Source organism: Nelumbo nucifera, chromosome 3 (genome assembly GCF_055504915.1).
Source record: "Nelumbo nucifera cultivar China Antique chromosome 3, China Antique-T2T, whole genome shotgun sequence".
NCBI classification, from domain to species: domain Eukaryota; kingdom Viridiplantae; phylum Streptophyta; class Magnoliopsida; order Proteales; family Nelumbonaceae; genus Nelumbo; species Nelumbo nucifera.
The window spans coordinates 1317297-1343835 of record NC_142651.1 but is presented as its reverse complement, the minus strand read 5'-3'; the positions used below and the strand labels follow the sequence as shown (position 1 = coordinate 1343835).

At 38.0% G+C, this 26539-nt stretch overlaps 1 protein-coding gene and 1 long non-coding RNA gene across 2 annotated transcripts; one reads left to right on the top strand and one right to left on the bottom strand.

The window, feature by feature from the left end:
- Positions 1 to 714: 714 nt before the first annotated feature.
- On the bottom strand, positions 715 to 10996 carry LOC148800893 (uncharacterized). Its single transcript, XR_016083507.1, has 3 exons — positions 10198 to 10996; positions 1390 to 1621; positions 715 to 1310 (listed from the first exon to the last, which is right to left on the bottom strand). It is a non-coding gene; the product is annotated as an uncharacterized LOC148800893 (long non-coding RNA).
- Positions 10997 to 16964: 5968 nt separating this feature from the next.
- Positions 16965 to 23390, top strand: GUT1 (Exostosin family protein). The gene is made up of 4 exons (XM_010252204.3): positions 16965 to 17460; positions 19939 to 20327; positions 21447 to 21688; positions 22628 to 23390. Exons 1-4 carry the CDS (start codon positions 17349 to 17351, stop codon positions 23139 to 23141), a joined length of 1257 nt encoding a protein of 418 aa, XP_010250506.1. The 5' UTR covers positions 16965 to 17348; the 3' UTR covers positions 23142 to 23390.
- The last annotated feature ends 3149 nt before the right edge of the window (positions 23391 to 26539 follow it).

The window sequence follows — 26539 nt, the reverse complement described above, 5'->3', positions numbered from 1 at the left end:
CTCTTTTGAGTGGTCTTTAGGCTCAGTTTGGAAAAAGTCACTACAAGAAAAATGGTCAAAGGCGGTGGTCTAAGAACTGCCGGCTTAGGCCTTCAAACCGCCGCCTTAGACCTAAGGCGGCGGTCAAGCGTTTGCCCCCTTATCAGCTGCTGCACTAGATTAGGACCGCTGCCTTAGAGGGCCATCCGAAGGCGGTTTAAATTGCTCTAAAGCGGCGGTAAAATCGAGCTGCCGACTTAGCATTAATCAGGCGGTGGTTTTGACCGCCGGCTTAGATACCAAAATACCACCGGCTTAGAGTTAAATGACTGCCGCCTTAAGCGTTGTTTGTGGCTAAACTGGCGGTTGCATGACCGCCGGCTTAGATCTTTTTTTTTCATTTTTATTTATACCAGGTTGATAGCTAAGCTGATGGTACCAATTTTTTCAAAAAAATCATATTCCCGTTTAATTGCATCATTTTTCTGGTACCTGAATTGTTTATTGATTTAGCACTTTCACACCTGTTTAATATAGCAAAACCATTTGATAAAAATCAATTTAAAATAAAATCTATTAATTTAAAGATTATATATTAAAATATCCAAAAGACATGAGCTTTAAAAAAATAATCAAATTCTCTAGTAATGCAGCACATCTTCCAATGCAAATCCACTTAACATATTGGTTGAAAGAATACAAATAAAAATATGCATAGTATAAATATATACAAAATGATATAAAATATAAGGCTTTGCACTCCAAACTGAGCCATATATACACATGCTTATTTGTCATGTCAATACATCTTTGATTTATTATATGCACTTTAGAGAGCTCAAGTTACTCCTAGAAGAAACTGATCTAAGTACCTATTGGTCCCAATTTAAGGGTAGTAGTTTTTCTTTCTTTCTTTCTTTGATAGATTCTCTCTATGCAGCCTAGGGCATGCAACCTCTATAAATATAAAATAAATTTGGAAAAAAAAATAAAGTAAGTGGTTCATCCAGGATCTCATGAGCACTATAGCCCTTTGTTAATTTGTTTGACGGTCAAAATAAATGTCTGAACTGAACTCTTGAATCACCCCGAATGCTAAAATATTAATGTCTCTAAGATACTCAACAAAGTATGACCTTATGTTACAATTTGATGGTTCAAACTTGCAAGCTATGACATGTGTGTGTGTTGTTACCCCAATTCATGTTATCAATACAGCCTTCTGTTTGACCATCCAAAATATATAGACACTTCAATAGAAGGTGCCAGCTAACTTTCTTGTAATGTATGGCTGAACATTGCAGAGACTTGAGGTTGAATCCTGCCTTCACCTGGGTTTGGGAGAGACCCCATTAGCCCATTTTCCCACACAAAAAAAAAAGGATTTGACCAATCTAATAGATGCCCTACCATTTGAGAATTTCGGCCCCATTAGCATTAACCATTTGGGCAATGTGAAATGTTGTAGAAGTTGGTGGGTTAAGAAAGGATGTGAAAGTATCACCTTCTTCCCTAGAATAACAACCGCTGGTTCTCCTTGGATCACCATATACTTTGTGCCACCAAGGTGTAAGCTAGTTGGATCAAGTGATCCAGGTTCAGCAAAGTCATTCATGATGGCAGTTATTTCCTCAGGCTTAAACTACAACAGTAACACATAAGAGCAATGGATTATGATTCCCTAAATAAAAATAACAGAAATAAACAAGAGCAAAATCATTAATACAAAATCTTTCTTCAGGGTTAAACTACACTACTAGAAAATTGTCTTAAAGTTGAATAATCCATTATTTCTAAATCAGTAAAAATCATCGCCATATTTTCCCCTGAAAGAAAGCCAGCCAAATATGAGTATATGACAAAAAAGGAAAACTTATGCCAGATTTTCCAATGAGTAGTGCTCTAGAATTCCATGTCACAAGCTATGATTAACATAAGTGAAGATGGGGTTAGACCTAGAGACCACCTAGCTAGCTAGAAGTATACTAGATTGCAAGAGAGGGATGGTGTTAGTGCAATATTCCTCTGTTAAAAGTGAAAACCAGAATATACCTACCAGTGACAAGGAGTCTAAGCTGACGGGTTAACCCCTGTTGGAGAGCATTTTCCATTTAATTATCTATTTCAAAGATGTACTGGTTAAATGTTTTAGCTACAAGTTAAAATGGGAAAGCTCATTCAGTTGTACAAACCAATCCAATGAATGGTTTGTATAGGAAATCATTCCTCTAGGCTAAATCATGTAAGGGAGATTTTTGTACAGGAAATCATTTCTTGCATGGCTGGTTTTGTTAACAAAACCAACCATTTACGAAATTATTATTTTAAGGGAAGATTGGATGTGGTTATTGGAGCAAAGCTTCTGAACTGGATGCTGATTCTACAAGTATTTGGCCTGTATATGTAAAGGCTTGTGATTTGGGTCAAAGTTCATTTTACATCCAATATGTCCTGAGAAGAATCTACCATCCATTTATAATCCTCAGGCTCAGTTTGGGAAGAGTATAGATATAAATATGTACTTTGTAGATAGGTTTAAATATACTATATAAGGTTTGTACTGAACATATATGTATTTGCATTCTTTCCAAACTGTTTGGAAAGAGTATAAATACAAATATGTACATTTTTACCAAGTAGCAATCCATTAAAATTGGAGAAAATTGAATGATTAACCAGGGTCCAAATGGTCACTTGGTCATCAAGTCATTGGTTTAATCTTGCTTTTGCATTATGGTTTATGTAAGATCCAACAACAACACATTCATTAATGCTGACTGCACATTACATCCAAATTTCAACCAATCAGTTAAAACCTACCTAATTTTTCTTGGTTCATATTTCCTAAAGTGTAATTTTAATTCTAAGGTGTATTTTTCATCACGTTCATTCAATCAATCACATCTTTTATTTTAAAATGCAGTGAATTAGTCTGCTTACTTTTTCTTGATTCATGTCTAGGTTAAACAAAACAAAGTGTACTTACCATTGCATTCAGCCAATTTTTTACTTCATAATGCTTTTATTCAAAAAGCAAAAGCCATATAGTTTTCAGCAAGAAGAAAACTGATCCGTGTTCTCTGATTAACAAAGCAAGTATTACATTAAAGGCAACCAGAAAAAATAAAGGGAATATATAAGAATAAGTTTTGATGTTACTTAAAACAAATAGGAAGATGTAGTGTTGCAAGAAATCAGTAAGGAGCACCAATAATGGGAAAAGCCAACTATTTTTTTTCTGGATAAATTGTCATCACTCATACTTGCAGCCAAAGCCTTAGAAGTGAGAAAAGCATGATCATAGCAATAGCAATGGAGGTGCAAGAAGAAATTAAGAAGGAAACTCTAAAGGGGTAACCGACAACATCATTGGGTGAGTTAGAAGCATGGTGGCAGATACACTCAATATCATAAATGACATACAAGGCCTCCTCACTCCTCGCTCATTAATTGTGAAGGAATTCTATGTTTTCACACACCTCTCAAGGAGTGGCCAATGTCGTGGCAGGCTAGGTATCAGCCTAGCTAGCAGGGTAATTGAAAGGAAAAATTAAGAAGACTTGTTTTAATTTATACTAATTTTCATAACTTGATGGAGACTGGATCTAGTACTGACTAATCGCTCCATGTATATTCTCATTTCTCACAGCACACTCAGTGTGTTCACTGAGTTTGGACACAAGTAGAAGCTAGGAACCCTTTCTTTTTGTTTTACCAAAAATGGGAACAAAAAAGCACCCTTTATTTTCGTGGGTGGACTACACTCTACAAAGGAAGCAAGAATGATATCAATCGATGACCCTAGTACCCAACATAAAGGCCCCAATCCAAAGAATCATATTGGTAGAGCTAATGATGGCTCCCCTGACTCTTTCCACCCAAATACCCAACATAAAGTGGAGTCCAAAATAAATAAATAAATAAATGGTTCCTCTTACCAGAAGAAAAGAGAACTTCACAAATAGGTGCACAAAATTTTAGCAAAAGAACAAGAAAAAAAAAAAAGAGAAAAACAACATGAGCATACAAAACATATAAACCTAATAACAAGCAGCCTCCCAAGCAAATGATTCATCTTTAGGATAAGTAAGATGGCCCCTTTCAACAGGTGAACTTTAAGAGTGATTGCGAATTTGGGGTTTAGCAAAGGAGGTCTATTGAAGTCCAATTGACATTAGGAACTTCAAAAGTTGTTATGGACACACCGCCCGGCAGCGCGCTGCGGCGCAGTCATAGGCAGCAGCACGCACCGCCCGGCAGCGCGCAGCACGCACCGCATGGCAGCAGCACGCACCACACGGCAGCAGCACTGTGAGACGGGCGCACCGCCCGGCAGCAGCAATAGAGCGGGGCCCACATGACAGCTCATCAGGGTAGGCCCACACTTATCCTGCCACGGCAGCTCTGCTCGCCAACCGCCAGCTACACTTTCCCTTATCCCCTATCCTTAATAGGAGTTGAGTTACCCTTAGAAATAGGAAGTTAATTAGAAGTAGGAGTTTGAGTTGCAATAAGAGAGGGATTATTCTAGCCGAATACAATAAGGAAACCCTCTTGTAACCTCCTATTTAAAGGAGCTTGGAATTGGAATAAAACATGGAATTTTTGATCAAGGAAAGAGCTTAGGAGAGTTAGGGTGACCTCTTGAACAAATCACCCCCTAGTTCACCACAATAGGGTCAGCACGCAAAGGGAAGGGCAAGGGAAGGCTAGGAGTTTTCCCCGTGGACCGCCCCGAGACGAGATCCTATGCCCGGGCCCATAACATTTTGGTATCAGAGCCTAGCGTCATGGGCGACATGGAGCAGCTATCATCCAAGGTTCATGAACTGGAACACCGACTCGTGGAAAATCACGCGGAAGTAAGAGAAGTCAAAGAGGATGTCAGGGAGCTTCGGTGTCTACTGGAGTTATACTTTTCCACCAGAGAAAGGAGTCCTGAAGAGGCGGCCACCAACAACAGCCACCGTCCAGATTGGGTCGAGGGCTTCGGTGAACGACAGAACGCCACCCCAACAGCAGGGGTCATATCCAAATACAGTCGTCTGGAGTTTCCCTCATACAGCGGCAGCGGTGACCCACTGGGATGGTTGTACCGCTGTGAGCAATTCTTCCGTAATCAGCGCAGGGAGGAGAAGGACAAGGTCAGCCTGGCCGCGTTCCACCTGACCGAAGAAGCGCAGCTCTGGTTCTACCGAGTGGAGCAGGAAGAACCAGGTCTTAGTTGGGACCAGTTCAAGTCGTACTGCCTCCTTCGGTTCGGACCCCCATTAACAAGCAACCCCTTGGGGGAACTCATTAACCTCAAGCAGACTGGGACCGTAGCAGAGTATCAGCGGCAGTTTCAGACCCTTCTCGCCAGAGCCTCTTCAGTACGCCCAGACCAGCAGGTGGATATGTTCACAGCTAGTCTGAGAGTTGATGTAGAGATGCAAAGCCCGCTTAACCTGGTCACGGCAATGAATTTAGCCCGAGCCTTCGAGCGCAAACTGCAGATTAGCCGAGGGTCGTCCATCATGGGACGCCCAGCAACGGCTTGGACAAACCCGAAGCCTATTTGAGGAGGGTCTTCGCTGGCAGCCAACAGGAAACCACGACCTTTCACTAGTAACACCCCGATCTGCAACCATCATAGGAAGCAGCACGACAGCACCTCTCATCAGACGCCTATCCAGAGTCGAGATGGCGGAACGCCGGGCCAAGGGCCAATGCTTCAACTGTGACGAGTTGTACTCCGCCGGCCACCGTTGCAAGTGGTTATTCTGCCTCCTGGTAGACGAACTGGAGGAGGAAGAAGAGGAGCAGACAACACTAGAATCCGAGATCTCCCTCCACGCCATCACCGGAATACAAAACTCCCAAACCATGCAGTTGCAGGCCCAAGTGGCAGGAAAACAGGTACGGGTTCTGGTGGACTCAGAGAGCACACATAATTTTATCAGCAAGCAAGTTGCGCTCCAACTGAAACTACCAGTGGAAGGCAGACTGCGGCTTCAGGTAGCCGTAGCCAATGGGGAGAGAGTTCACAGTCTGGGGATCTGCCGAAACATCCAAATACAGGTGGATTCTAAACCATTCCTCGCTGATCTGTTTGTATTGCCCCTAGACGAGTTCAATATAATGTTGGGAATTAAGTGGCTCATCACCCTCGGCCCTATCCTATGGGATTTCAGTGCCTTGACCATGACGTTTAACCTACATGGGAAACAAGTCACCTGGAAAGGGACCAAGATGAGAGCAAAAAGACCACAGGTGCATACTCTCCATGGCGACGCCTTGCACACTGCAGAGATGGAGAGACTTCTTGCCGATTTCCCAGACGTGTTCTCAGAACCCAGGGGCCTTCCACCTGTCTGATCGTGTGACCATCGAATCCCCTTAATGCTAGCGTCAGGACCCGTTGTCGTTCGGTCGTACCACTACCCACACTTACAGAAAGATGAGATAGAGAGCTAGTGTACAGAAATGCTGAAACAAGGAATTATCCGCCCCAGCCGCTCCCCATTCTCTTCGCCAGTCTTGCTGGTACCAAAACAAGACAGCACCTGGAGGTTTTGTGTGGACTACAGGGAACTCAACAACAGGACCGTCAAGGACAAGTTCCCGATTCCTGTGGTAGACGAACTGCTAGATGAGCTCCACGGGTCTCAATATTTCTCTAAACTGGATCTCAGGTCAGGCTACTTCCAGGTCCGGATGGCCCCCGAGGATGTGAAAAAAACAGCCTTCCGAACGCATCACGGCCACTTTGAATTCCTGGTCATGTCTTTTGGTCTCACCAATGCTCCATCCACATTCCAGGCCTTGATGAACGAGGTATTTCGACCCCACCTCCGCAGGTTCGTCTTAGTATTTTTTGACGACATCCTGATTTACAGTACATCGTGGGTGGAGCACGTTCGTCACCTACGGATTCTAGAGCTGCTACGCCAACATAAGCTCTTCCTAAAACGAACCAAATGTTCTTTCGGAGAGCAACAGGTCCTTTATCTAGGACATAATCAGCAGGGAAGGAGTCTCGGTAGATGACTCCAAGATTCAGGCCATTCGGGAATGGCCCAAGCCTCAGTCCACTAGGGCACTCCGCTGGTTCTTAGGACTCACCGGATACTACCGCAAGTTTGTAAGGGATTACGAACTCCTGGCTGCCCCATTAACCAAGATGTTAAAGAAGAATGCATTTCAGTGGGATGAAGCAGCGGACGCCGCCTTCACAAACTTAAGAGATGCACTCTCCTCTACCCTCGTGCTACAGCTACCAAACTTTAACCAGGAATTTACGGTTGAGTGTGATGCTTCTAGTATAGGCATCGGCGCAGTGCTGCAACAACAAGAGCACCCCATAGCCTTCTTCAGCCGCAAGCTAGCGGACCGGCACCTAAAGCTACCAGCCTACGAGCGTGAATTGATCGGGCTTGCCAAAGCCGTCCAACACTGGAGGCCATATTTGTGGGGCAGACCCTTCGTCGTCAAGACAGACCATTACAGCCTCAAGTACCTTCTAGAGCAGCGGCTTACTACTCCACCCCAACAGCACTGGGCAAGTAAATTGCTAGGGTTTGACTTCCGCGTAGACCACAAGGCAGGGGCTTCAAACCGGGCCACGGATGCACTGTCTAGGCGTGATGAAGACGCGATACACCTTTGCACGATCTCCCAGCCCCGCGTTACCCTATTGAAGAACCTAAGGAGCGTACTGCCCCAATCACCAACATGGAGGGATCTGGTGCAAGAATTACAGTCAGGAATAACCAACCCGAACTGGTCCATCCACAAGGAACTTGTGTTGTACAAAAGAAGGGTATATCTCCCGACAGATTGTCCATTGATTCCAGCCATCATCGCCAGCATCCATAACGCCACCCACGAAGGGGTTCAGAAGGCGTTGCACCGCGTCCGCGCCGATTTTCATTGGCATGGTATGCGCGGCTCGGTTAGGGATTTCATCCAGAACTGCTCCATATGTCAGCAACAAAAATGGGAGAATTTACACCCGGCAGGCCTCCTGTAGCCTCTCTCACTCCCAACACAGATCTGGGCTGATATCTCCATGGACTTCATTGAAGGCTTGCCTAAAGTCGGAGGGAAATCAGTCTTATTCGTAGTGGTGGATCGCTTCTCCAAGTATGCTCATTTCATTCCGTTGTCCCACCCATACAGCGCAGTCTCTGTGGCCCACGCCTTCTTCACACACATTTTCCACCTGCATGGGCTGCCCGAGTCCATCGTCAGTGACAGGGACGCAGTCTTCACCAGCACCTTCTGGAAGGAGTTGTTCCGATTACAGGGCACGACCCTAGCTTTTTCCTCCGCCTACCATCCACAAACAGACGGGCAAACGGAGGTTGTCAACCATACCATAGAGATGTACCTCCGTTGTTTCGTAGGTGACCAACCACGACACTAGGTGGATTGCCTTCCTTGGGCCGAATACTGTTATAACACGTCCTACCACTCCTCCCTTGAAATGACTCCCTTCCGGGTTGTGTATGGCCGAGACCCTCCCCGTCTTTTATCTTACGAACCCAGTTCAACACGGTTGGAAGAAGTAGATCGCAGCTTCCAAGACCGCGACACCCTCTTGGCCGAAGTCTCCTTACGCTTACGACAGGCACAGGCGTGCATGAAGCAAGCCTACGATCAGCACCACCGCGAAGTCACCTTCAAGCCAGGACAGTTCGTTTGGCTGAAGCTCCAACCCTACCGGCAGCTCTCCCTCAGGCATCGAGGCCCCCCCAAGCTAGCCCCAAAATTTTACGGGCCCTTCAAGGTTCTGCGGAAGATCGGGAAGGTTGCCTATCAACTCGAGCTACCGGAGCACAGCAGAATCCATGACATCTTCCATGTGTCCCTACTGAAGCCTTTTACAGGGACTCCCCCTAATCACGTGCCTTCTCTACCCCCTCTAAAGGACGGCAGACCCATCCTCCAACCTCGAGCTCTTGTCTGGTCACGCATCAATCAGGGTACCTTCGAGGTTCTCGTGGAATGGGACAGACTACCATCAGCTGAGGCCACCTGGATTCCCTGGACCGACCTTCACAACGCCTACCCAGATCTCGAGCTTGAGGACAAGCTCGTTGACCAGGAGGGGCGTGATGTTATGGACACACCGCCCGGCAGCGCGCTGTGGCGCAGTCATAGGCAGCAGCCCGCACAGCAGCACGCACCGCCCGGCAACACGCAGCACGCACCGCACGGAAGCAGCATGCACCACACGGCAGCAGCACTGTGAGACGCGCGCGCCGCCTGACAGCAGCAATAGAGCGGGGCCCACACGACACCTCATCAGGGTAGGCCCACACTTATCCTGCCACGGCAGCTCTGGTCGCCAACCGCCAGCTACACTTTCCCTTATCCCCTATCCTTAATAGGAGTTGAGTTACCCTTAGAAATAGGAAGTTAATTAGAAGTAGGAGTTTGAGTTGCGATAAGAGAGGGATTATTCTAGCCGAATACAATAAGGAAACCCTCTTGTAACCTCCTATTTAAAGGAGCTTGGAATTGGAATAAAGCATGGAATTTTCGATCAAGGAAAGAGCTTAGGAGAGTTAGGGTGATCTCTTGAACAAATCACCCCCTAGTTCGCCACAATAGGGTCAGCACGCAAAGGGAAGGGCAAGGGAAGGCTAGGAGTTTTCCCCGTGGACCGCCCCATGACGAGATCCTACACCCGGGCCCATAACAAAAGTTTCTTCCTAAACGCCTCATTCACAGGGGGAGAGGCTAGCACGGTAAAGAGGGTTGTGAACTTATTCTTTCATCCTTAACAATGAAACAGAACTGCCCAACACAATCAAAACAGATTCAAAGACTAAGTTGAGATTCAACATTCACATTAATAGGAACAAGCAGGTCGTTAGGTATTGTTTTACAACATCGAGGATTCTATATCTTAAAAATAATTCGTTTTCCTTTTTTTATGATAAATTGTTAGGTGTATAATTATGTTAATATTCTCAAATGGGGCAAGGCTAGAAGGTACAATAACTTCATGTGGTTAAAAAATAAGAACAATGATCAGAACCATATCAAAGAAGTAAATCATCCCCATCAAATATATAAGAACATTAAGCAAAAACAAAAAAAAAAAAGAATTCATATATACTCCAATACTGATGAATCATGTTCTACATGAGTAGAACCTTTAAAAATAAGCTAGAAAAAAATCATCTTTATCAAAATAACATATTAAACCTTTAAAAATAAAAACCATACCTCCTAATAACACCATAATCTCGAAATTCATCTTTGAGTTCTCCTTCGGCAACTCTGGGATCTAAGTTCCCAACATAGACTCGAGACATTATACCAGGCCATTATCAACCGTGAAAGAAAATATATGGTTTGCAGAAACCACGCAATGCGGAGTTCTAAAACCCTAAGAATGCCAAAAAAACACTAATTTAAGCACAAATATGCATTGCACGCAGGAAAGCAAAAAGTAGTTAAATGGTTTGCCTCTCCAAAACCCTTCGACCTCCTATTTAGAATCCCTTATACCCATCGACCTCCTACTTCCAAAATACAATTAGCCATCAAGGGTTTATATAGAAGTATCTTCTCTTATCTTGCTCGAACGAAGGCCGATGCTGGCTTGAATATCTCCAAATCAAAAGAAATCTTCCCCTTCTCAAGTGAACAATGAACAAAGGTAAATGCTAGTTTAGAGTCGCATGGCACTTATAACCTAGATTTCCTTCTCACTTCCCGTTTGATCAATGTTTCTCCCTCTATAAGATTCTTCGTCAAAAACCTAGCTAGAACCAGATTGCCTTTGTACGGGAAAAAAAAATTGGACTCCCCGCGTCTGTGCGATTGTATTAGACCGGTTTAATTTTAAAACTGCCCTCCGCCGCGTCTATTATTTTAGACCGCTACGTCTGTTCCCGAACCCAATGCAGGCGTCTCGCCTCATCAGGTAGCGGCGGTCATTTAGACCGTCGGCTTTAAACCGCCGACTTAGACCGTTTGTAGTGGATACAGGTGCAAATATGATAGTGTAAATACATACACACAAAATAGTTCAAAATATAAGGTTTTGTATTATACATACACACAAAATACTCTTTCCAAACTAAGCCTTAACGTTTGACGGTGAAGGAATTCTGGCATTCTGGCCTATTCAAAGAAAATAAAACAAGAGGTAGGGACACCGTCACATTGAAAATTGCAAATATAGTTTTTACTAAAAATAACAATATTTTAAAAACCAACTTGGAGGCCAAACCATTTTTGCCCCGGGTCATGGGTCACCGGTTTGATTGTTTGGGTTGAATGGGTCAGATTGTGCCACGTCAATAAATGTATATGTGTGTATAAAGATGTATTTCATCAATAAAAATGTATAGTTATTTTTGAGATGTAATGGATGTATATATAAATATTATTTTATGTTTAGTTTATATTTTAAAATTAGTTTTATAATTTTTTTATTAGTAAAGAAATGCTAAAAATTGCAATTTGAGGCCTAAAAGATTTTTTTTTGTGAAAATGCCCAAAATAAAGAAGATTATCCCAATCAAACATTGGAATGCAAAGTTATGACTTCTAGAAGTTTGCACATACATTGAGTGTGCAACCTGTGACCGAATCAAATTGGTCAATGATTGAACCACATAGATCGAATGGTTTTTGATCAAATCAATGTTTTTGACCAAACGATGAATTTTCAACATAATCGGACCCAAAATACAAGCCAAATGATAGTCTGAATGGTTCAACCAGCCGAGTCAACGAGCTATTGAAAACATGAAAAATGCATAGGGATAACGATTTTTCCCATTTCCTTGATCCCCGTGGGGATCCGCCCCGAATGGGGCAAGGATGGGGATGATTTCCCCCCCATGGGAACAGCGATGGGAAAATTTTCATCCTTGTTAGCGGGAATGGGGCGGGGACCCCGATCCCTGCTTCGTGGGATCCCCACTAATATATATGTATATATATATATATATATATGCATATGTTATATATGTAAATATGTAAGCATATATCTATATATTAATATTTTTTAAAATATGTTTGAATATTTTCTAATATGATTGTAAATGTTAATTATTTTATTTTTTATTCTTTTAAATAAAATAAAAAACAAAAACAAAATAGTTAGCATTATAAAAAATCACGGGGAATGAGGATTCCCGTGGGGATGGGGATAACCTTGTACTTGTTAGCGGGGACAAAAACGGGGACAGAGATGAAAATTTTCGTGAGAACGAGGATGGGAAAAAGGCTCCATATCCCCGCCCCGCCCCGTTGCCATTCCTAAATATGCATACTATTCTTGTGTTGGGTCGGGTCAGAAATCGTTTTCAACCTATAAGGTCTTGTCGGGTTGTGTGGCCTTGAACCCCTTGCTAAATGCCAAACCCATGCTAATGCTATTGCCATCGGCCCATCGTTATGTGAAATGCACATTGCTTGAATGGGCATCCAAACTAACTTGTACCATCATGATAACAGCATTTTCACTGTTTTTAGTCATAGAATAACAAAATAAATGTAAATTTCAAACGACACACCTAGGTGCTAGGCTTCGAACAATAGCAAATACCAACACCATTTCTGAATTCACAATAACCTCTTAATTACAACTTAAAAGAAGGTTCCATTAATAATACCGGAAAAGTTATAACCAATAAGACGGTATAGTAAAAGTGGTAATGTGGTATTCATCAGACTTTACATGGGATTTTGATCGGTCAAATCTCTTCCCACTGTCATACTTTTCTGTAACTAAGATTTACTTTAGGGTCTAATTTGTTTGTAGTGTAATTTCATTTAAATTGATGTAAAAATTTCAGAAGTATAAATGATTTGATTGCGAATTATGGCTTAATTCTGCTTTGCCTTTTGCATTATCTTATTTATTTGCCTTGAGAATGAAGTAAAATAAAACTTAAGGCTGTGTTTGTTTGCGGTACAAATACAAATACGTGCTTTGCATAAATATCATTTTTTGGATTCAATGATGCAAAGTGGGTTCTCGATGCAAAAGGCTGTATGATGGTGTCTTTGCCATTCCATCAACTCCAGATTCAAATAATACAAATCTGTACTCAAAAAATGGGTACAGTAATGTGCTCTCCTCATGTTATAAAGATGTCAGAAAAAAAAAAAGCATTTTTAACTTCTTAATCATTACATTTTTGTATGGCAAATATATGCATACAAATCCAAACCGGGGTACATAAATACCTCGGTTCGGGCTGAAACAAAAATTTGGCAAAACCCCAAGTAAATTAACAATGTCATTCTTTTCATTTGCACTTTCATGCATTTTGTATCATTGATGACAAGTGCACATTGACAAAGTATCCTAACTTATTCCCCTCATCTATTTGATTCATACTAGAATCAGAGTCAAGAATTGGATAGAATGAATTCTTATTCTTATGGGAGATGGAAGGGAGAGAATGACAATTCCCTTAAATGAGGAATGCCATTCCACCATAAATGAAAATGAAATTTTGATTCTGTCCAACCAAACAGTTAGAATCAGAATAAACCCTTATTTCAATTCCAAATATGAACCTTTATTCCTACAAACCGAACTGTCCCTAAAATCTTCCATATTTTGTAAATTGTCAATTACCAATATTGACCCTTTAATACATCATCACCGAATAAAAAATAGAAAGAAATCGTAACTTTTCAGTTTGTTCAAATTTCAACATCATCTTACATGGAAGACCAAGAAAAGGCAAATTGGTCAATTAAAAGGGTATGGGGGGCACCATATGATTGGTAAAGTTAAAATTGTAATCATCAAACCTGAATATATATGACCATATGATTGGTGGAACAGCCTACTCCACCTTGGCCTATTACCTCCATCGTGCATGATTACAAGATTTAAGTTTGTCATTCCTCTTCTAGGTGTGCACCTTCCAGCATGTATCATGTATCGTGTATCTGTAATAGGGTTATTCACTTGGTTGTGAAGTTTGATTGTAACTAGCGGGCATCTGTGCGATGTACAGGATTTATTAAGCGAAAGTTGAATAATAGAAAGAGTCATTTACTAAAATATTCTTTATAGTTGCATGGATTTACTAACTTCTACCCTATAGTTAGTATTCTACTAAAACACTACTTAATAATGATAGTGTTGACCCTAATGTTCATTTAAATAAATTTAATCAAAAGAAAATAAAAATAAAAACACCAATTTTGCCCTTAATAAGACACAGACAACCACTCTATTGGCTATAATTGGTTAATTTTGTTTTATGTACAAAAAAGTGTTAAGGGTATTTTTGGAATAAAAAATCATGGGCCAAACGGCAAAACAAATACTCCTTAATGAAAGATCGATTAAGTAAATAAGTTGTAGAATATATGAAAGGTTTTAGTAAAATGAAAACTATAACGTAGTTTTAAGTAAATATGTAAAACTATAAGGTGTGTTATAGTAAATGACCCTAATAAAAACACGTAAGAGTATATAATTGTTTTATATTTTAAACTGTTTAAATAATTAATAATTATTCATATTTTACATACTACTTTTAATAATTTTTTATAATACAAAAATAACAATAATTAATTTCAGTTAGGTTTATTCATCAAACTGATGAAACCGACCAACCCAAGTTGCTCGGTTTTTTAGTAGTTTAGGTTGGCTTTGGCTCAAAAATTTCTCGATTCGACCAAGTTGGATTAGTTTCACTTTGGCTATTTGTAAACCAATCAAAATAGAATGACCTAACCATTGATATATATATATATATATATATATATATTAATTTCAATATTATGTTATAATTATTTTTCTACTTTTCATAATTTTTATAAATTTATTACATAATTTCTTTATTTGAACTATTTAAAATATAGTTATGCTAAATATTTTGTTATTTAAAATATTTAGTTATTTAAATACTTAAATAAAATGTAAAATATTTAAATTTTAAAATATGAATTATTTATTGAATTTAATTATCCATGAAATCATAATTTATACTATTATTACATAATTTCATTATCAATTTTATAATATATTAAATTATTCTTAATTCCAATATTATGTTATAATTATTTTTCTACTTTTCAGGATTTTTATAAAATTATTACATAATTTATTTATTTGAACTATTTAAAATATAGTTATGTTAAATATTTTGTTATTTAAAATATTTAATTATTTAAATACTTAAATAAAATGTAAAATATTTAAAATTTAAAATATGAATTATTTATTTAATTTAATAATCCATGAATCATAATTTATACTATTATTACATAATTTCATTATCAATTTTGTAATATATTAAACAATTCTTAATTCCAATATTATGTTATAATTATTTTCTACTTTGAAGAAATTTTTTAAATTTATTACATAATTTCTTTATTTTAACTATTTAAAATATAGTTATGATAAGTACTTAGTTATTTAAATATTTAAATAATCTATAAAATATTTAAATTTTTTTGTTATCTGAATTTTATTTATCTAAAGCTATTACATATTATTAATTATTTGAAAAACATTTAAATTGGTAAGCTGGAAAAACATAATTTAAATTGTTAGTACATAATTTCGTGATATATTTTGTAAAAATATAAAATTATTTTTGTGCTTTTAATAAATATTTTAAAGTTATTATATAATTTTGTTAGAATATTTAAATAATTCTTAATTTTTTATTCCAAACTTTCTTTAGATATATATATATATATATATATATATATATATATATATATATATATATATATATATATATATATAAAGTAGGGGAGAGGATAAATAGGAATTAGTGATAATCAGGAGAGAAATTCTTTACTAAATTAGAGATAATTTTGGAGATAAATAGGAATTAGAGATAACTTATGAGAGAAACTCTCTACTAAATTAGAGATAATTTTGGAGATAAATAGGAATTAGAGAAGATATTATTTAGGATAAATGTTGGGGAAGAGATTATTTAGGTTAATGGGAAAGTGCATTTCATTGGTTGTTTAAAATATGATATGGAATTAAAAAAGAAAAAATTCAAAAAAAAAGGATATATATATAGATGAGCAAATAAATAAATATATAAATAATACAAAAATACATATAAAATGTATAAGAAAACAACTTGTTTTATTGTTCATACTTTATTATTATCTATTTACCCATTTATCTCATATTTGATAATCTATTTCTTTTAGCACATGGATCATATAGATGGTCACTCTTCACTAATGCATATGTAAGAAACAAAAAAGGGATGCTTTGTTCTTAAAAAATGTTGATCCATATCCCTAAATAGAAAAAAGTTTGATTTTCATGGTTTTGTTCTTCTAAGAAAAAAATAAAAACTAGTTTGATAAGATTCTAACTGAAATTGTATCATATCTTTGGGGTACCGATACCCCCTTTTTAATGTATTTAAAAAATTCTTTTTAATAATTAAATAATATAAAACTAACCTTGTAAAATAAAAAAAAAACTGAAAAAAGGTGAGCATGGTTCAAATTGTCTATACTCACCTTTCAGCCTATTGGGGTGCATGGATACTTGGAACCCTGAATTCATGTCTAATATATCATACAAGCCATATAAGATCATAATTTTGTTCGAACCTGATTTAAGATGGGTTGGGCCCGACTATTTTTCGGGTTGAACTTAGGCTTTCTCAAATAAAACCGGCTCAATAATATTAAATATATAACAGAAATATAATATATATGTTAATAATACATAGTATATATTATATAATAATAAAATTAATAGAAAACAGTATTAAATATATATATAATATTATTAATAATATATAATTAATATATTATAAAATATCTATCAAAATTGGGCTTCGGGTTTTATATAGGGCCGGGCCTGGGCCTAGTAATTTTCTGTTCCGATCCAAACCCGGCCCAGCTCGGCCGGTGAACAGGTCTAAACTGTAAGTCTGTAACTGCGTAGAGGAGAACCGGACCCTATGGAGTATCGAGTATCGACTTCTTAGCAAACTTGGAGAACCAAACGGAGCTTTGAGAAAACCGCTAGATTTCTTAAAATCTTTAATCTAGCCATCCATGAAAAAAGGATTTCTAATCTTCCCTGACAAATCACCGAAAAGTAAAACCCAAAGCCCCTCTTCTCCGTTTCTTCAAGCAATTTCTCTCAGCATTTCTCCATCAATCACTACCTTCTGAAAATCTGTAGCATCAATTTTTTATTCATTCTCGAAACCCGAAACATAAGAAAGCAAGGCTCTCAACCACCCTGCGCACGACGTACCAACGATCTCTTCCCATAAATAAATCTTCGCCTTTCTCTTTGGGCTGAACCCCCGAAAACCCATCTCAAGATTTCTATTCCAGTATCTGCTTTTTGAGTCTCAGATTAGAGATTGGGTTTTCGAGGAGGGGAAAAAATGAAAATTCCCATATGGGTTTTGTTTAATTTTGTTGTTATTACTCCGGCTTTTGTTTTGGGAATTGGTGCTGAGAAGCTCGACCAGAGTCAACGAACGGAGAGAATTTCAGGTGGGTTTCTCTGATTTCTATTCATTGTTCGGCTTAGTTTGGAATTTTAGGCTGGTTTTCAATCTTTTGTTTTCTTGAATCCTGATATTAGTTAAAGTTTGGGAGCTTGATCTGAGAAACTGAGTTTTTTTTTTTTTTGATAAAATAGAGAGGTTTACAAATCAGAGTTTCTTACAAGGCCATACGCATCAAACAACCAAATAAAGTATAATTTTACATCTTGACACTTTGAGTCCGATATAGTATGCTGGTGTCCAAGGGAGCTAACCGATCGGCTGCAAAATTAGCTTCCCTTAGGACATGCATATATAAGATATTGATGTTGAGGCTGGTGCTGATATCTTGACACTCTTTGATAATAGAGTGAAGTTGAATATTTGTTTTGCGGAAATTGAACTGAGTTATGCCTCTTGTTAGTTGATACTTCTCAATTATGTTGCTGGAATTAAGAGTTAAATCTATCTCTCTCTCTCTTTCTCTCTCTCTATATATATTGGTCTCTAATTATGTTGAGCAAACGTTTTGAAAAAAAAAAGAAAATTAAAATCTATGGTATTTGATGAATTTGAGAGGTACCGTCTTGATTATCGAACGTGAGAATATTAGAGCATGAAGCACTGCTATAATCTGGAGTTTGGAATGTGGTGAATTTTGTGTCTAATGCACCGGATTTAACTGGTTTATAAACTAAAATTGACTCTTTTGCCCGGTTTATGTTTCCCTAGCTTCAATAAGGTGTGGTTGGTTAACTACCAAAATCTCATTTGGAACCCAAAATTGAGAGAATTTGCAAGATCTTATGCAATATTCAAGAAAGAGAAACTTCAAGGCGTTTTTTTTTTCCGGGAATGAGGGACATATTATAAAATTTCTAGATGCAGGAGGGGCTACAACTTTGTACTGTACCCAAATGCTCAAAATGAATGAATGAGTGAAAGATCCAGTTGAGCAAAGATTGCAGTTAGCACACCAAAATAGGCATTCTATCAAAGTGTAATGGACCAAATGTTTGTCTTTCAGTCCCTAAAGAAAGATCTAGGGACCTTGTAATCTCTTACAGCTTGCAACCCTTCAAGTATAGAGTTCAACTCAACAAGATGGGATGTTCTCTTCATTGAAGCACATAACCAACTATTGATAAAAAAAAAGCACATAACCAACTATTGATAAAAAAAAGCACATAACCAACTATTGATAAAAAAAAAGCACATAACCAACTAAAGGCTCCTCCATGTCATAGCTGATTCTGCTTCAGGGATCCCAGATCCCTCTCAGTTTAGAGCACAACAACCAATATTTGGATGATTACCAAAAGAATTGACAAGAAAAAGAACATTGGAATAATCCAGAGATCTATAATCTGTCTGTTCCTACTTTGGGTAATTCAGATGGACCTGTGGTTTATGTTGTCAAATGAGTCAGTCATTGCTTTTTTGTCTCAGCAGGTATACTTTTCACAAGATTTATTGTCTGAGGTACTATTATATCCTCTGACGTGCACTTCTCTTTCATGCTTGTCGGTTGTCCATCTATTGTAATTTGGGAAGGAAATGAATAAATTAAAGTTATTAAGGTTTTATTTGCTTCCCGTTTATTATTTGTACTAGCCAATTAAATCTGTGAATCAACATTATGCATCCTTTTAACCCTATGGTTAGAAAGGGCCCTCCATATTGGATTTGGGATGTATTGTTTGATTGATTGTCCTCTTTATCAGTAAGTGAATAATCCAAGGGCTAGTGTAGATCTGCTCTTGTAATTTACTCTGGAATGCATGCATTTCGATGTAATTTGTTGTTTTTCCTTCTTTTGCTCTGCCATGACTATGAGGAATATTGTAGATCTGCTCTTGTAATGACTAAGATGCCATTGTAGCATACCCATGGGTGGGAGAGATGCTGCGTAACTTTCTTTCAAGCAGCAAAGCGATTAAGTTGACTCGGTTATTTACATCTCTGTTCCACAGGTCCAACCTTGAAATTCGTCAAAAAGACTGGCTTATTCTTGACCTAATCAAAATTTGTATAGATTCCATCTTTTTTATTACTTGTCCAAGCTCAAGCTTGTATTTGACACAAAATAAATTTGAAGCTTGCCCCAATCTCCTGAGTTCTGGTTAAGTTTATGATTGTGCTTCATATTTATGTGCCTGCATGAATATGATGGTGTTTGTTTGCGCTTTTCTTTTTAATCTCACAAAATTATATGATATGTTCAGAAATCTAGCAAAAACTTACTACAGAAGATCTTTTACAAGAAACAGTTTCCTATGCCCTAATTTTGTATGCAAATTCTATTAAGGATATTGTGCAATTTTCCAGAAGTCGTCAACTTTATAATTTTGTGGGTAAGTTTTTTGAAGTTGTGCTTTTATTCTGTTTGTGTGTGTATGAAATATAATTTATTAAAAAAAAATCATTTACTAGAAATCTTCAAGCATGAGATCCATGACTGTGGTTTTATTCTCATTAACTGTAGGAAGTGCTGGTGATGTCTTGGAAGATGATCCTGTAGGGAGGTTGAAAGTTTTTGTTTATGAACTTCCAAGCAAATACAACAAAAAGATCCTGCAGAAGGATCAAAGATGCCTTACCCATATGTTTGCTGCTGAAATTTTCATGCATAGATTTCTGTTATCCAGCCCAGTTAGAACACTCAATCCCGAGGAAGCTGATTGGTTCTACACCCCTGTATACTCAACTTGTGACCTTACGCCCAATGGGCTTCCATTGCCCTTCAAATCTCCACGGATGATGAGAAGTGCAATCCAGCTGATCTCTTCAAACTGGCCTTACTGGAATAGATCAGAAGGGGCTGATCACTTCTTTGTTGTTCCCCATGATTTTGGTGCCTGCTTTCACTATCAAGTAAGTAGCTTAACTTTCACTTTGACCATGTTTCTCTGTATAAGACTTTCTAGGCTTCCAATCTTAGGGAACTGGGATATGGGTATAGCTTTAATCATGGCTCCTAGAATGCCAATTATAATTGTTAAGTAGTTGTGAAAATCTTATGATCAACCCTTATATCATTAATTAATCTGTTGTCTTTTGGTTTTGGCTCTTCATATCATTTACTATTAATTAGTAATACCTGATTTTCTTCTTGTGTCAAATATTTAAACGTTATTTTTCCTAACAATAGATATTGAAATAGTTATGAAATATTGTCAGTGGCCACCATGTTATCATTGTTATTACTGATATAACAGTTTATAATTGTCAAAGATTACTGTTGCCGTTAATATCTTTTCACCATTTTAACCTTGCTTTATAATTTCTTTTCAATTTTTTATACATCATTTTTCTAGATTTTTTTTTGTAAACTCTTTTTTCTAGCTTCTAGGCTCTTAAATTACTTTTATCTAATATTCCATGGCTGATGAGCCAATGTCCAGAATGGATGCCATACCATATTATATGTCTCTATTCAATACAGTATTTTGGAAGTTTTTCTGGGGTTTAGGTAACTTGGTCAGTATGTGGCATAGGTGCAAGTTTGTTTTGACCTACTGGTTAATCTCTCTTCCAATATTTAATCTGATTAAATTTCTTTATCCTACCCAGAGAATTCTTTCATATAAATAGTAGTATAGTACATCGTATTTGAGTTTCCAAACAAATGGCATACACTAAACAGTTAGGAACATCTAATTGGATGGCCTATCCGAAGTTGGCAATTCAATTCCAATTCATGTTCTTAAAGGTTTGGTAGAAGGTTTTTATTGCCAGCTGGCAACCTGACACAACCTCCTTTGTCTGGGCTTAGGACAAGCAGAGTAGGACCAGTGAACACTGGTGGAATTGGATAGAGCTACTTCTTTCTTTTCCTTGAAGTCAATGCAAGTACCTTAGATTTCTTAGTTTCAGAAGCCTTTCATCTTGCATTTGACTGTAAAATTGTATCCAGCTGTAAATTAACATAATGAAACAAACAGTTCTTACTTTAATTGATATCTTATTGTTTGTTCGTCTCCATTACTTTAGGAAGAGAAGGCTATTGAACGAGGTATCCTTCCATTGCTCCAACGTGCTACCTTGGTTCAAACTTTTGGACAGCGGAATCATGTTTGCTTAAAAGAGGGTTCCATTACAATTCCTCCATATGCTCCCCCACAGAAGATGCAAGCCCATTTAATTCCTCCTGATACTCCTCGGTCCATCTTTGTGTACTTCCGTGGTTTGTTTTACGATGTAGGAAATGATCCTGAAGGTGGTTATTATGCCAGGTATATTTCTTTAATGCTTCTGAAATCAATCAAGTTATTAAGAAACTTAAGGCTATCTTAATCTAAATCTTCTGCAAGTCAACCGATGACATAACAGTAGACATTGCTAGGAGGGAAATGATTGGTTATCAGGCCCATAATTGTAGTGGTATTCCCTGGAAATACCCCAGTCAGGAATAATGCAGCTTAGTCTAACGCATTACTTTGGAATAGAGGAAAGATGAAAGGGAATAGCAAAGACTTGGAATAAAGACCCACTGAGATGTGGAGAAGTAAACGTGGCCATTCTTTTTCCCAGTATATATCTTACATGGGGATAAATTTAATTTTGGATTCTCCATTTTCCCCATCCCTGCATGAGTTCCACATGCTTGCATGCCTTGTAGACTTTCATTAAGGTCAGAAGTGCTGGTAGTATTTGTTCTTTTAGTGTAATTACTGCAGAGTGCAGACACATAAAGACGTAATCACACATTAGGTGGTATTTGGCAGATATTCTTGGATCTGCATTTCTATAATAAAGCCTTGAGGTGGGCTTTCATGAGTAGCCAAAAATTTCGAAGTGTTGGGTTGCTTTTTAGGAAGCAACCATGTCTTCAGGTGTAAAACTTGTTACTTAAATATTCCTTTTAGATGGTGAAAATTGCCCTTTTATACTGTTTAAAAATTTAAATTGATCAGACTATTTTCTAGACTGATTTCTCAAGAGCTACTTCAGACAAATGAAATTCTAAAATCCATTTCACCCTCATCTGTGATTTTTAGCTGTGCTTCTAAGAAAGTGTGTCCATTAACAAGTTTCCTGTGGAGCCCTTTGTGTAAAAGCTACAAAAACAATCCCCTGCAGCAGTTTAAATTTGAGTTCTCTTGTGACCCCGAGGTTGAAGGCTTTAGCTTTACTAAACAGACCTGTTATAACTTTGGTTTTTTATTTTACAGAGGTGCAAGAGCATCAGTGTGGGAGAACTTCAAGGATAATCCTCTTTTTGACATATCCACAGAGCACCCAACAACTTACTATGAAGACATGCAGCGGGCTGTCTTTTGTTTGTGCCCTCTGGGGTGGGCCCCGTGGAGTCCTAGATTGGTTGAAGGGGTCATATTTGGCTGCATTCCTGTTATCATAGCAGATGACATTGTTTTACCCTTCGCGGATGCAATCCCATGGGAGGAAATTGGAGTGTTTGTAGCAGAGAAGGATGTTCCAAACTTGGATACCATCCTCACCTCAATACCACCAGAAGTAATATTGAGGAAGCAGAGATTGCTTGCCAACCCTTCAATGAAGCAAGCGATGTTGTTTCCACAACCTGCTCAGCCAGGAGATGCTTTCCATCAGATACTAAATGGGCTTGCTCGTAAGCTGCCACATGGCAAAGGAACTTACTTGAAGCCAGGTGAGAAGATATTAAACTGGACCGCGGGACCAGTGGGAGACTTGAAACCTTGGTAGTACCAGTGTCTTAGTCTTACTTACATTGTGTGTAGATTGGCCCCAACCTCTTTGTTGGGTCATTGGATCAAGGTTATGGCCTCCAATATTAAGTGTATATCTCCATTTCGTGGAATAGTTGCCTTATACATTCCCCATCTTTTTTTTGCAGATGTAGATGTGTCAATTAGAAAATTGTAACTTTGGCCTTATTGGGGAATTGAAATTTGTTCTAAATGCTGAAGTTTGGGCATTATTTGCTCACATAAATGTTTGTCTTATTGTTTGAACGTTTGTAGGAATCACATCTGCTCAAATCAAAGTGAAAATGTTTTCAGTTATAATTCGTAGAAACACCCTTAAGTTTTCAAGAACAAAAACATGATTTCCAGAAATCTGACTTAGGGCGACTGTTTTGGTGTTGCACTCTTTTAAATCTCCTATGCCCCTTTTACAAGTGCTGCCATGAGGTTCTTATGGATCATAATAGTCATAGGAAAGGCTAAAAAAAAAAAAAAAACAAACAAGAAAACACTGTTTAATTGTGTTGGCAAGCTGATTTTTGGAAAAATGTTGTAGTGAATACGCCTTGGGTTTGGGTGGTGGTGAGCAAATGGGATCTGCTCCTCACTGGGTATACCTCAGGTCCAGACTCCCAGACTCGGGTGGTGGGATGGCTCTGCATCTTCTTGAATCAACAATGCAACGTGGCATGTTTTGAGATATCATACCGTATTGAATCCCAATTTTGTGGCAACTGTGCATTGATTGGGAACATCTCCCTATTTGTATATTTTTATTGATTTATTTATAGCAAATTTTGCGAGAAGGAAATGAGTCTAAATGGGGGGGGGGGGAGGGGGAGTTTCACATGTTTTTTTTTTCATAATTAGGTGATGGTGTTGTTGATTGTTGGCAAATTTGAATACTTTTGAAACGCAATGACCCCAAACAAAGCCCATAAAATGGATTTGAATATCATTTGCTTTATTAAATATAAAATATAAGCATCCATGTTTTTAAAACCAGAAAGTACTGGAAATATTTTGACTTCCGGTTTGGAAAAAGGCAAAAACACTACACAACTGAAAATGCATGTAATGTTTTATTTTTCAACTACCTGAAGAGTCTAGCTTTCTTAAAATCATAACAAAATAAATATATCACACCAAGTTCAATTCTGGCTTGTAAAAACTCGGGGGTAAACTCTCCCTGTTTCCTCTCCGGGATTTCCAGAGGTTTTTTCTCTCTCCGTTTAGGGAGAGCCTTCTCTCGAGGCTTCCTCAAGGTTATTCTCTTCGTCCGCCTTTCATCGTTTCCTCTTCTGCCATCGGTCCACTGGGGTGGCTCCCCTTCGGGAGTCCCCCCTCTCCCTTTCCTTCTCTTCTTCCTTTCTCTCTCTGTAGTCGTTCTCTTGTTTTTCTTCTCCCCTCTCCTCATTCCTCTCTCTCCCTCCTAATTCTTCCATTCCATTGTTTCAGTTCTTCACTCTTCTCCCATCCCCCATCATTTTTCCTCTCACCCGTTATTCTTCTTTGTTCTTTTTGTTTTTTATTTGTTTCTATTGTGCAGGTATTCTGGTACAGATGGCAAACTCTTCATTCTTTTGGTGTTGGGTGGTGGCCACGATTGCTGCCTTGGTTTGCCATCCATGGCTTTTTCCCGATTATTTTCACCGCCAGTTGTAGCTTTTGGAATAGGTTCCATTGCTTGTAACGGGTGCAGTTATTTGGGGCTTTGCCGTTTTTTGCAGCTTTCTCCGATCGTGCTATCTCCGACACTTTGTTTGACGTCCCTCCTGTCTATTTCTCTCAATTTTTGTGGATTGAGCTGCACTGGATTGCTATTTCCTAAGTTGGTGATTCTTAACTCACCATTTGTCACAAGAAGAAGTTCTTTTCTTCTCTTTTATCCACTACTTATGTATATTTTGTTTTTTTTTTAAGAAATTGTTTATGGGCTTTACTGTTACCAATTCTTTGTATTCATACAAGATTCTTGGTTGAATGGAATACGGTTTACTTTTGCATAAAAAAATTTTGGGAGAATGACTTTTAGGACCAAAATATAGTTGGGGCAGGGATAAGAGTTTTTTGACATTTTGAATATTTAAAGATCTGTAATGGAATTCAGAAATCTGTATTGGGCCGATCCCTACTTTTCCAAAAAAAAATTGACTTGTGACTTATGAATTGAATTTTAAATATAGTGGGGAGTTGATAAATGCGATCGTCCTCCTAAAATAACAAATCTGGCGTCACTTGTTTTGGTTTTGTTGTTGAGGGTGTTCGGTAACGGGTGGTTGGCTCATGACCATAACCCAACAACCCAATTGAAATATATATATATATATATATATATATATATATTCCATGAAGTTTGTGAGGACCTGCTAACAACTAAGTCACTTGAAAAGGAAGATGCCGGAACTGAAAATTGGTATAAAAAAATTCAAGAAGAAAAAGAAAAAAAAAATCATTCGCCACCTTCCCCTTTCATGTGATGCATTTACATTACCCGAGACTGATTGGTGTTGCTTCTGTGAGTTGGCTGTTGTGTTTGGTAGAAGGATTTTAATAATTTAGATATATTTTTTATTGCCTAACAGAAAGGCCTAATTTTGTCTCTGTTCTAATAATGTTATCACTTAGTAGTCTATATTCGGTTTTGATAGAAGTGTAAGTTCTGGATGTTGAACCACCTGCTTTCAAACAAGGATTACTCATGGTTACGGCCTTCTAATCTAGGCCTTTCAGTTTTTTTTGTCCTACCGCTGAGGCTGAGGATGATATTCTTTTGAAGTTCCGTTCGTTTTTCGGGAATCTATTTATTCGACTAAGTGTATTTATTTATTTTTTTAATAATATTAAATAAATAAGACAATAATCGTTTTAATCATAAAATATCATTATTAAAATAGATAATTTTATTCCATCTAAATATTGACAGCTTTCCCTCAAGTGAAAATGGGCCCTATCGGGTGATTCTCTTAAACCTCCTTAATGAACCTACACATCATTGTGGAGATTGCTGGGTACTTGTGCAAAATTTCACCCCAAGTAAAACTCCTTTATATTCTCATCTCAGCACGGTTGCTCCTCACCGTACTGCTTCATTTGATCAATCTGCCCTGACTTATTGTCTCCAATTGCAACTAAGGATCGTGGGTTGTGTAACCCTTCAAAAAGTAGGGGTGGTCATGAGTAGATCGAGCTCAATAAAGCTTAGTTTATGAGGCTTGCGAGCTTAAATATATAACAATAAAAAAAAATAATAATTTTTTATAATTCTTAACTTTTATATGTATATATTTTTTTTATTTTTATAAAATGTTTAGTTCATAATCGAACTTGAACTTGATAGTTTATTAGTGAACTAAACTCGAATAGTTAGATATTTGGCTCAGCTTGGCCCGGATC